At 40.7% G+C, this 12718-nt stretch overlaps 1 protein-coding gene across 1 annotated transcript in view; it reads left to right on the forward strand.

The window, feature by feature from the left end:
* The window catches only part of PIEZO2 (piezo type mechanosensitive ion channel component 2), a 312801-nt gene that overhangs the window by 286923 nt on the left and 13160 nt on the right, over window positions 1–12718 (forward strand). Inside the window, exons 40-48 of the mRNA XM_086472533.1 lie at window positions 1888–2280; window positions 3633–3891; window positions 4403–4585; window positions 5018–5270; window positions 6010–6142; window positions 6592–6739; window positions 6855–7069; window positions 9181–9339; window positions 10716–10863. Coding sequence (XP_086328659.1) covers window positions 1888–2280; window positions 3633–3891; window positions 4403–4585; window positions 5018–5270; window positions 6010–6142; window positions 6592–6739; window positions 6855–7069; window positions 9181–9339; window positions 10716–10863 — 1891 coding nt within the window. The remainder of the gene's footprint in view (window positions 1–1887; window positions 2281–3632; window positions 3892–4402; window positions 4586–5017; window positions 5271–6009; window positions 6143–6591; window positions 6740–6854; window positions 7070–9180; window positions 9340–10715; window positions 10864–12718) is intronic.

The raw sequence follows: 12718 nt of genomic DNA on the forward strand, positions 1-12718 counted from the left end.
TGCTTTTCATCCTTAATTTGTGTGGTTTTGAAAGTTTTTCTGTTACATTTCACTGGCTGTCTAAAACCAGGCTAAAATCTGTATTTATTGAGCTAAAGGAGTCTGATTTTCAGAGTTACTGAGCTGATGGTTGTTCTTATAAAAATTGGAAGCTGGAAATGAAGTTTCTCAGCTAATCAGTTATCCTAGTATGGACTTAGATGCCTAATTTTAGAAAATAAGATAGGCAAACGTTGGCCCTGCTCTTTCAATTTTTAGTTTTCCTCATATAGGAAAGATTGCTAAATACGTTTTGATTACTTTACCCTTGATTTACAGTCTGTGAGGTGTTGGAATTAAGAAAGGGAAAATAACTATGAAAAGATAGTGAGTAATATTAATATCCAGTGCAAGAGAGAACTGTTCAGAGCCATTCACTCACTTTTTAGCAGGTAAAAAACAGTTTTATATGACATTGGGAAACAGTGTTTCAACTAGTATTATAAATATTATAAATACAAAATTTTATGGCGTATTAGATCATTCTTTTTTGGTGTTTAAAGTGTTTTAGAAATTTTTGATGTCGATAAGTTTTGAAATGATGGGATTTTATGGTTTTGTGCATTTTAACCAGGATGAGTGCTACCATGAATCATCAAAACACACGTCCTACTAGTAGTGTTACACATTCTAATTAAAAGTCTGCTAGAAATAAAGTGATGTAACATAGCCACAATAAGTTTGAAAGCAGTGTAAAAGAAAAAAAGGTGGAACTTCATTTTTAATTTTGACAGGAGATGGTAGTGCCAGCTGGCTTTGCCAGTGCATTTTCTTTAAAAGGTTATACTTCAGGTGAAAACATGGCCCCTTTCATTTCATAGGAGCTATGTGAAATCTGGTTTATCTCTGTTGAGATATAAGAACATGCAGTAACAAAAGATACTGAGTTGATGCCTATTGTCTAACCTATGGAGAAGGACTGGAGTGGAGACTAAAAAGAGAGAGAGTGATGTTCAAGGGGAGAGTTGAAAAAATACTTGTGAGGGTTGAGAAGGGTGAAAGCAAAACAAAGAAAATATTTTTTAAATTATGATGTCCAGATTCCCATCTGGAATCTTCAAACTGCATAAACTTACATCAGCTGAGACTGTTGCAGAGTACAGAGCATTAAGACAGAAAGTGATTATAGACATGCAGAGCCAAGAATAAGCCAGGTGAACAAGCAGAGAACTGAACAGAGTGAATAAGAACAGTTGAAAAAAAAATAGTTACATACAGAAGAAAAGCAGTCAGGTAAGGTAAAAGTGAAGACCGTATTGAAGAACACAGGGCAAGCAAGATAAATAAAGGTAAGCAAGATACTCTATTACTGGAACAGTTTTGTAATCTGGATGTAATCTCCATGTTAGCAATTTACTCGTTCTTTTACTTGGAATCAGAGTTGATGTGGGTGTTCAGCTTGTTTTCTAGTTGTACACAGCAGCCGTACAGTGTTCGTGAAAAGGATCATGTTTAGAAGGAACCCCATGGCTGCCTATCATTCACCATGGAGCATGCTTTAAATAGATGTCATAGCAAGTCCTGATTCTGGTCATGAAGTGTTTGAACTGCTTTCAGAAAGCTGATGTAGGTACTTTTGATGATGATAATAATTTGCCTTTTACTGATGTGAAAAGACAGTGAATCACTGTGAGTTCACTGCAACGTCATTCAGGGGGCAGATGGACCCAGATGGTCCATCTATGTAAGAGGAGATCGTGATATGTTTTCTACCACATTATATGAACTTTGAAGGCCTGGGAATGTGATGGGGTTGCTTAGCTGTCTACATAAAGGTACAACTAACAAACTTCGCTCAGTGGTGAGCCTTGTAAGCCTCAACTCTCTCTCTTCATCCGTCCCCGACAGCGAACCTACGCAGGTCACTATGCTCTATTCTCGTCAGGGGACAACAGAAACCATAGAGGAGGTAGAAGGGGAGCACGAAGAGGAAGGAGCTCATTCTGCATCAAGGCCAGAGGAAGAGGACGTGGAAGATTATAGCCTGGGTTCAGAAGGAGCTGCGTATACTCCTGATACCGATGTGCCGTTGTACTCCACTGTGGATAGCAATGCAGAAGCTCCACCTTCCTATAGCAAAGCTGTCAGCTTTGAACACCTTCCCTTTGGCTCCCCAGATGACTCAGCTGCTAAGAGCCTCATGATGGTGAGCCCAGATGACAGTCGGACGGACAAACTTAATGATACGATTCTCCCTCCATTGACACATGAGCTAACGGCTAGTGAGCTGCTTCTGAACAAGTAAGGACCTTGACAGGGAAAAATTGTTGATCCCAGTCTGTGAAGTTTTGTCATTACTTTGTTTTCTTTTGTCTCGGAACTAGACTACAGTTTCTGATACAGACCTTGTGCTAGGTTTGATTTAAGGGAAGAAGCTCATTTCCTGTGCAGTTTTTCTAATTACAGATTTCTAAAATTATTCAAATTCATGTTGGAAAGAATCTTCACTTTGTCCCCAGATACTGTGCCTAATTGTTCAATTAGCATCGGATTTCTGTGCTACAGTTGTCATGGGGTCAAGGGCTTTTCTAAATATTCCTTGTGGAGAGAGCTTCTCTTCTCCAGGCAGCTGTGATTTCACATAAGTTTCCTCCAGGGCTATCTGGGAAAAATGTTTTTCCTTTAATTATTTTGGATTACTATAAGAGAAACTCTGACCTTTGGCAGCGGTTTTTTTTAAGCCAGTAGGTGCTGAGGGCTTTGTCGAAAGACCACCTTGCTAAGTACTTTCATAAGGGATAGGATACTCCCTTCTTGACCCCTCAGACATTGTGCTCCATAGCATAACCAGCACTGAGGTGAAGATGGTGCCACTGCTCTTCTTCCTCTCCTTTCCAGCCTGACTCAGTTAGGGGAGAGCTTACCAGAATGCAAGGACAAACTCTTAAACCACAGAAATGCCTTTCAACCTGACAGCATCAGGAGAGAGAGGCTATGTAGATCTGACTTTGTAGATGCAGTATCTGTTCTTCTGGTTTTCCATCATCATTTTTGCTTTTCAGTGAGGTCTCCTCTCAGGCCAGGGCACTCTTTGTGAAAAGCAAAGAGAATTGTGGATGTATGTGGAAGTCTCATAATGATTTCTTGCTGCTTATTATATTTATTTGAGGTAGGTAAAGAGGAGGAGCATCTAATGCTCAAGGGCGTTTATTATGTTCTAATCTTATGTCATAGGACTATTCATAACTTGCATCTCCTGGTGGACCTTTGGAGTTTCTCCAGATTCCCATCTGTGTTGATAAATCAGATATGAATCCAGACATGGCCACACCAGTAGGGTGTGATTTACATGAGATACGTTGGTTGGGCAAATGTAGCAAAGTAGTGCTTGTAGAAATTCTTAGGCCAGGCCAACTCCCTGGGTAAATTAAAGAACAGCAAAACAGTGCTTCTAGTTATCTTGCCTGAAATTCTTGTTTTCTGAGCTTAGAATCAGGCTATTTGATTATAATACCAACCCCCCTTTTTTTTTTTTTCCATTGAACTCAACAGCAGAATTTTATACTTTTTCAAAAGGAAAAAGAGTAGCAATTTAAAAAGCAGCTCTTGTGAAATTAATTTTCATATCATTTACGGTACTCTGCTCCTCACAGGATGTTTCGTGATGATGAGCTGGAGGAGTCAGAGAAGTTCTATGTTGGTCAGCCTCGAGTTTTGCTTCTTATTTATGCCCTGTACAATACACTGGTGGCCCGGTCAGAAATGGTGTGCTATTTTGTGATCATCCTTAACCACATGGTCTCTGCCTCCATGATAACCCTGGTGCTTCCCATCCTTATATTCCTTTGGGCCATGCTGTCTGTTCCTCGGCCAAGCAAACGTTTCTGGATGACAGCCATTGTCTACACTGAGGTATGCTGCTGTTTTTGCACCCCCATGTCTAACACAGAAAAGTTAAGTTGTAAGCTTTGCATGGACTGTTTTCTGGTTTTGATCTCTATGATCAGGGGCCTTTGGCCTGTCATACTAATATAAATATTTGCTAGTCCTCACCAATTTCTCTGGTATGAAGAGGTCTCATTTGTGTTTTTCTTCATTGCAATGAGCAATATCCTTCCTGGCATGTAAAACAGTTATCGTAAGAACAGACCATTTGCGAACAGCTACTATATAATTGGTAATCAAGAGACAGTGTACACTGCTTGTGGTATCTCGGGTACCACTGAGCATCATCTGCTGGTAAATGTTGATTGACTTTATTACTGAGGAAATATGAACTGTTGTTCCTCTGTAGAAGTGAATATCCTTGTTTATTTTCTCATGAAACTGTCGAAGTAGTCATATTTCTCCCTTCTTAATGTCAGGAGGCTACTACGTCTGCCATGCTTATAAAACACGCCAAGTGTGTTGTGTTTCTGAACAGGTGGCCATTGTCATCAAGTACTTCTTCCAGTTTGGCTTCTTTCCTTGGAATAAATATGTGGATTACACAAAAGATAAACCTTACCATCCACCCAATATTATTGGCATTGAGAAGAAAGAGGGTTACGTGCACTATGATCTTGTTCAGCTCCTTGCTTTATTCTTCCACAGATCCATTTTAAAGGTAATCTGAGTTCATGTAGTTTCTTATTTTATATTTAATTTTTAGTTTTCATTTTTTTAGTCACTTGCGTGATGTGGGAAACTCATTCAATTGGATATTAGGAAAAATTTCTTCACTGAAGGGGTTATGAAGCATTGGAACAGGATGCTGAGGGAAATGGTTGAGTCACCATCCCTGGAGGTATTTAAAAGACATGAGGATGTGGTGCTTAGTGAAATGGTTTAGTGGTGGACTTGGCAGTGTTAGGCTTACAGTTGGACTTGATGATCTTAAAGGTCTTTTCCAACCTAAGTGATTCTGTGATTCTATGATACCCCAACACAATGAATTTGTCTTCCCCCTCATGAACATGTGACAGAGCTTAGCAATGCCTGTGATAAATACTGTGATAGAAATCAAGGTTGAAATGCTCTCTTCTTTTTTTTCCACTAGTGCCATGGGTTATGGGATGAAGACGAGAAAGGGGATGGCTCCAGTAATAAAGAAGATACTGATGATGATCTCTCTCTGACAGGAGGCAGGAGAGACTCTTCTGCCTCTTTGAAATCTGTCAATCTTGCGGCATCGGTGGAGTCCATCCATGTCCACTTCCCTGAGCAGCAGACTGCCATCAGGAGGAAGAGCTCCAGCAGCATATCACAGCTTTCACACAGGTCCAGCTTCTCCTCACACAGATCTAAGAGAGGTAAATGTCATGGCATTTCTGGGATTTGAAGAGCAAATGTTCATTTCCCATAGGGTCATCCTGCTGAAACCTTGTGCCTGTTGCTGTGGAGATCCGAGAGGCTGCTGAATGCTGCTGCTCCTCAGGGAGGAAATAGGATACAAACCAAAGTATCTTCATGTTTGAACACACTCCAAACCTTCTCGAAGTTCAAATAGAGAGCCATACTTTGTGATTCACTACATTTTTAAAATTACATTGTCCAAAAGCTGGGAAATAAATGCTCAGTGTGGCCCAGATCCAGATTTTCTGGTTCAGCATAATCTCCAGCTAGAGGGAATGCAAATCATATGTATTTTTCATATCTACATTTGATAATATTTAAAGTGAGGAGAGGTTTTGATTAGGTATACCGAAACAGATTGCCTTTCCCATCTTGTAAAGAAGACGGGCTTACTCTAGCATGAGTGTATATATTACCAATTGAGATGTCTGAGTCAGATTAATCAAATACTTGCCTTTATCACTAGTTTTCTCTTTTTATAGTTATTAATCAAGTTTTGATCTGCCAGTGAGTAAACCTTTACTGGATGCTCTCAGGATTTTATCATATTGGAAAGAAAGCATAAGAATTCATTTCAAAGCTTTTTTCAAATGTGGGACACATACATGGGATGAAACTCTCGAGATTTATTACTTTCTAGTTTTTGTATTTGAACTTTGATTTTGAATTAGCTTCTTTCCCTCCCTTTTTTTCCAGGAAGTACCAGTACACGAAACAGCAGTCAGAAAGGAAGCAGTGTGTTAAGCATCAAGCAAAAATCTAGAAAAGAGCTTCTTATGGAAAAGTTTCGAGAACAAATGATCAAAGCCAAGGCCTTTACAATTAAAAAGTGAGCAATGTGAGGAGTTCTGTGGGTTTGGGGGGAGGTTCCAAACAGTAAAGCAGTAAAACAGCATTTTAAAGAGATCAGGTTACTACTTCTGTTAATTCAAGGGGATGAATGGATTTGTATACAGTTCATTGTATGCAGATGCTCTCACTCTTAAGTCCCAGTAGCTGAACATCAGACGAATCAGCAGTTGTTCAAATAGCAGCTGCCTGATAAAAAAGCTAAATATCTTGTGTGAACTTGGTTGGATATATATATTTCTACTGAACAAATGCTAATACAGTGGTTTAGAAGCGATCAGAACAAGAGACCAGTCTGCGAAGCCCTGTGAAGGCTGTCAGTACATTTTAGATATCTTTAGAAACTTTTATCTTATCAAACCCAGCTGTTCTTTTCTTCAGTGCAAGTTACCATGTGGTTAAGTCACATTGCTGTCTGTGTTGTTCTAGGACCCTCCAGGTATATGTGCCCATCAGACAGTTTTTCTACAATCTTATTCATCCAGACTACAGTGCAGTGACTGATGTGTATGTGCTGATGTTCCTCGCAGACACGGTGGACTTCATCATCATTGTGTTTGGATTTTGGGCTTTTGGGGTATGTCACAGAGGCATCTATCTGTAAATCCTCAGTAGGATTTATGTGCTGTAGATGCTAAGCATCATGTGAGTGTCCTTCTTCCTCGACCACTCTGTAATATTTTTCTTTTCAGAAACACTCTGCAGCAGCAGATATCACCTCTTCATTATCAGAGGACCAGGTCCCGGAGGCATTTTTGGTGATGGTGCTCATTCAGTTTGGTACCATGGTGGTAGATCGAGCACTGTACCTCAAAAAGACTGTCATGGGAAAGGTCATCTTCCAGGTCATCCTTGTTTTTGGAATACATTTCTGGATGTTCTTTATCTTGCCTGGAGTGACAGAAAGGTATAATCCTTATAATGAGACAATATGGGTGGAAACTGATGCTCTACCAAGTTGTTTGTATTTAAATTTGAGATGGTTGTAGCTAAGCTTTGGAATCATGAACAAGTTTCTTCTTGGTCTCATTTCTAAGCAGAATGTTGAAATGACTTTCCACAGCGATAACTGTGGCCAACATAACTTTGAGAAAGAATTAATTATATAAGTATGTACAGAAATATTCTCAACTTAGGCCAAAGTGCAAGCAGGTGAAAGAGATCTTGCCTGTAGTCGAGTGATTAGAGCCCTCAGCTGAGACAATTTTGGCCTCTAATTTGGTTCCCTGCTCCCAAGACTGCCGCACGCTGATTTAGAAGAGTGAGTAGAAAGTGTCTCTGTCAGAGTAACTTATAATTTATCACTTCCCTGGAATGTGTGAACTGTCGATTTAAATCTGCTTAGACTGACGAGTATCTAAAACCCGTGTCTCCTCTGAAGAGCAAAAGTTCTCCTCCCCTGTTCCTGCCACATAGCTCTGGAGGGGATGTGGAAGTGACCACGTGCTGCATGAAATCTTGTATCGTATGCCTGGTCAGGTTCACCCCCAAATCTAACATTTCTCATTGCATGGCTCAAGGCAGTTATCACCTCAGTCTGCACTGCAGAGGTGTTAAGGTTCCCTCTCTAGTGCTTGGCTAACTCGCCTCATGCTTAGGACTTTAAATTGGCTTGAAGTATTTACCTCACTCCATTGACTATGCAGGGAAATCGAGTGTGTCACCTGGGCACATTACACTTTGTTAACAGTCAAGTTATCTTACTGGGAGAAAACTAAAATAGGTGCATAGTGTAAAGAGAGACTAAAGGGTCTAATTTCATCTCAAAACCAAATGTTATATTTTTCCTCAGTGCAGCAGTAATTGTGCCTCAACTTGAAAAAAAAATCATTTTTAAGTGGATCGCGTATCTACTGCGCATTGAGAATTGATATGAAAGTTTTGACTAGATTTGGTCACTTGAAAGGCAATAAAATAATTTTGACTTTTCCTGTGCTTTAATGAAGTTTGTATCAAGTTGTTAATCTCAAATCTGCGTCTGGAACCTCCTGTGTTCCTTCTAAGTCAGGCTGGTCCTTAGAAGCCCCTGCAAATTTCTTAATGAAAATAGTTTTGTGGGATGTAATTGAAAATATTCGATCATGTCTGTCTCACAAATCCTGTCCATTGTGAGGCGTCCCCTGCAGTTCCACCATGCTACTGAACTGCAGTCAGAAGTGGCACGTGTTCACCAAGATGGTCAGGGAGGCAGAGCATGTCACATGTGAGGAGAGATTGAGGAAACAGGGTTAGTTCAGTCTGGAGAAGAGAAGGTGAAGAGCTATCTTCAGCTATCTATTAAGAGGACACTGAGAATAAGCTAATCTCTTTTTGGATAGGACAAGAGGCCACAAGTTAGAAAAAAAGGAAATTCCAGTTAGATATGATGAAAAATCGTTTCACCATGATGGTAGTCGAACTCTGGAACAGGTTGCCCAGGCACCTTGTGGAATCTCCATATTCAGAGATATTCAAAACTCAACTGGACAGGTCCCTGAACGTTTTCATGTAATTAGACCTGGTTCAGGCAGGGGAGGGTGAAAAAGATTATCTTCAGAGGTCACAGCAACTTAAATTCCTGTATGAGTTCATGACCTTAGAGGTGCCCCCATGAACATAAATAGCCATTAAAGCTGCCTAGATTCAGTCCAGATGTCAGCCCTCTGAAAAGCCAAGAGAATCGGTGTCTACCCAGGGCTCACAGAGTTGTGGGGGCCAAGGGCAGACTGGTCTGTGTTGGGCAGCAAGGCACCTCTAGCATCCAGAGGGAGAGGGCAGTGCCCCAGAAACCTCACTCTTTGGGAAGCCTATGCCCAGTCTCTCCCCTGTGACCCTGAGATGACAACAGATGCTGTTTATAGACTTTCTCATCCAGTATCTTTCAAATACTGTTTTAACCCTGCAGCAGGGTCAGAAACCAAGAGTTTTCCACAGGATCTCAGGAAAGGGAAACTGCCAGGAGCACAAAACATTTCAAGCTAATTTGGTCATACAGATAAAAAGCACATCATTTTCATTTATCTGTCTTTTCCATTACAGGAAATTTAGCCAGAACACAGTTGCCCAGCTCTGGTATTTTGTGAAATGTGTTTATTTTGGCTTATCAGCATATCAGATACGCTGCGGATATCCAACTCGTGTTCTTGGCAACTTCCTCACGAAAAGTTATAATTATGTCAACCTGTTCTTATTTCAAGGGTAAGTCTAGACCTACTGCCCTCCTCCTTTCTTTTCTGAAATAAGGATCTGTTACCATGAGATGCTGGGGTTATTTATGACATCTCTTCACAGGCAGCTGGAAATGAGACAGTAAATTTTGTACAGGACACTCTGTATATGCTGTATGTCCCTGGTAGTCCACAAAAAAAAAATCGATTTCAGGAATGCAAATTTCAGAAAAAATCAATGTCCCACTTTGAATCCAGAAGCCTCACATACCAGTCAGCCATTCAGGCCCTTATGGAAGAGATATTTTTAACACTTCTAAGAAATCACCTCTGTGAACAGAGATAGGGGATACATATTATGCTACAAAACAGGTGATGTTATTTGCTCTGCAGTCCTAAAAAGCAGTAAGGCATCAAATCCCAGAGAGATCTTTAGAGCATGTCTACAGGCTCTACCTCAGCAGGTGAGAAGGATAAAGTGAAAAACCATGCACGTGAGAGATAAGAGCTATGCATCAAAAAATGTTTCCTTTGTGTATGTTTTGAGAAGTGCTGCACGTTTGAAACTCTTCAGGAGTTAGGAGTGTTAGTGCAAGTAACAGGCACAGCATCACCTCAGTGTGAAAGGTAGTGTTAAGGAGGCATTCCCCACCCTCCACTTACACTGTTACCATGATGCTGTGACTAAGCCAGTTGAAAGCATATATGTATTTCACAGAACAGCTGGAATGATTTCAGCCTTTTCCCAATATTTTCAGTATGGGCTTGTTGCATTCCAGTAGGAAAAGTTACAGAAGAAAGCTTTCTTCACATGAAATAGTGTTTGTGACCTGGGCAAGCAGAAAATTGTGGGACTAGTAAAGGGATTGATGCACTTTAAACAGTTGTTATATGCATGCTGGCTTCCTGTTAGCCCACTTTCTTCTGCTCCTTGGTCCTGAGTTGTAATGCCCAGTTCCATTTGCAGCTGAGGACTTCCCACCTGCTGCAAAGGAGCTGTGCATCACTTGGTGTAAGGAGGTATAAAACAAATTCCCAGCATCCTGTGGAAAGGATATGCCTCTGCTCTGCTCCCAGGTCAGAGGAATTTGGGGATATAAGAAAGTCTCTCTTGTACCATTCCATCAGTGGCTCAATCACAATTACTGGGCATAATGATGCAAAAGCATGTGTATGTCTGACAAGAAGATCTAGAGGAACATGAGCTATGGCAAAAGATACCACCCCCAAAACATCAGTACTAGCCATGCAGTCTCAGGATATGATTGTATTTTTGTTTGCAAAATCTCCTGTTAAACTGTCTTTAACATTGGCTTAATTCTCCCTCTTGTCGTATGTATGCTTACTGTGCTCATTTAATGTGTTCCACCCATTTCTGACAAGTGGTCTGCTGTGGTCTCCCTTCAGGTTCCGCCTGGTTCCGTTTTTGACCGAGCTGAGAGCAGTGATGGACTGGGTTTGGACTGACACCACTCTCAGTCTTTCCAGCTGGATCTGTGTTGAAGATATCTATGCTCATATATTCATCCTGAAGTGCTGGCGAGAGTCAGAAAAAGTAAGGAAGCCCCATATGAGTGATCCAAGCCTCCTCTTCCCCATGCAAAAATGAAGAGAAATAATCATGAGTCCCTAAATAACTGGGAAATCCGCCATGAAGACGGTTTGTTAGAAGATACACCTGGTGTTTATGTTCAGAAATATTCAGACTAGTGGGTACTTTAAGTTAGTTGGCAGTAACTGCAAGTGAAATTTCAAATGGCTTCTCTTTTGTGCCTAGCTGATTTTTCCACCGTTACCGTGAACTCCACAAGCATGAGCCTGCAAGCTTAATTGCATGCCTGAGTTTCAAGGCCGGGTTTGAATGTCCTGGTATTCAGGCTCACTTTGTCCATAACAACTAAATGAGTAACCCGCAGTAGCAGGGAAGCTGTAGCTGAAGAGAAAGGTCAGTAGAAGGAAGAGCTTGTGCCTCCATGGTGTAGGTCCCAGGGATACCTGGTTCATGTAACCGCAGTGGGAACTCATCTGGCTCCATTATCTCAGGAGAGTCCCCGCACATCCAGAACTGAACTGCAGGCCAGATAGACCCACCATTTGTCTGACTGAAGTTTCAGTTTCTTTAAATCATTTAAGCTTCAGTTCAAATCAAACTTGCGAATTCTGGATTCCTTATAACCGCTATAAAAATTGCAACCATATGCTTGCTTATTTTGCCAATTTGAAAAAGAAATTAAGCATTCTTTTAAGAGTGACCCAGCCAGTCAGAAATTGTACATCTGCAATGAAACAGCTGTACTTTTAAGTGTTACTGACGTATTTCTGCTTTTATTATGATCCTGTCTCTTAACGGCAACTACTTTCCAAGTATGTCACTTAGATTAACTCAGAGCTGAAGTGCACACAAATCTTGTATATAGGCTCTTTCTGTATGACTTCCATTTCTGCCATGAATGGAGTGTCATCAGAGGCTTTAGGAGTCAGAAAAACAATAATCCAATTCTACTTTGTCCATCTCGCTGCCTTTTTTTTAACACTATGAGAGGATCGCTCTGCATTATGTCTAGCATGGATCTGACATGGGAAGATTTCCACATCTAAGCTAGCATGTGTGTGCTAATGCCATGTAGCAAAATAACTACCCATGACTACTTTATGAGTATTGTTCAAGGTACTTTCATTCTCTCTGTTATCTCTCTCACATTGAGTGGTATGCCTAAGTACTTTGACTGCTGGAGGCTGTCTGAGCTGTTCTGTGACATCATTAAAGGTGCCTGAACTAATCTCTTACAAATAATATACCCCTGGTGATCTTGATAGGCTATTTTAATGAAAACAGTATTCTGTAGAGCAAGACAAATGACTTGATACACTGCTTTTGAAAAGTAACTGATTTGTTTTAAATATAGCATTATATTACAGATTTAATATTCTCCTAGGGCTTTATGGGTTCATGTTGTAAAGCAAGAACAATTTCCTGAAAGCCAGATTCCTGGCGTGTGTTAGAGGTGCGGTGCAATACAATGCGTCTTTATTTTGCACATGCAGTATGCAGTGCGTGAAAGACAGGATCCTAAAACACTGTGCGGAGTTAAACCCTATAAGAGAATACACCAAAATAAATTTCAGTGGTGGTAGGGCATTTTACAGGATGGTGAAGCTACTAAAGTATTCAATCGTGAGGCCAATAACAGGGCGGGAATTAAGGACAAGGCAGAGCAGACATGCCATGTGATCTGCTTTGAGAAGAGAAGAATAAAAGCAAAGTCACTTTTGGTCTCAGAAGCTAAGAAAGGGAAGGGTGTTACATCAGCAGTGTCGAGATTTTAGAAACAGCAACAAAACTTTAAAGGTTATTTAAATGCAGTAGGTGTGGGATTCACTATAAACAGACTGGATCAAGCCTGTGAACA

Source organism: Leptosomus discolor, chromosome 13, assembly GCF_034619465.1.
Source record: "Leptosomus discolor isolate bLepDis1 chromosome 13, bLepDis1.hap2, whole genome shotgun sequence".
Taxonomy (NCBI): domain Eukaryota; kingdom Metazoa; phylum Chordata; class Aves; order Leptosomiformes; family Leptosomidae; genus Leptosomus; species Leptosomus discolor.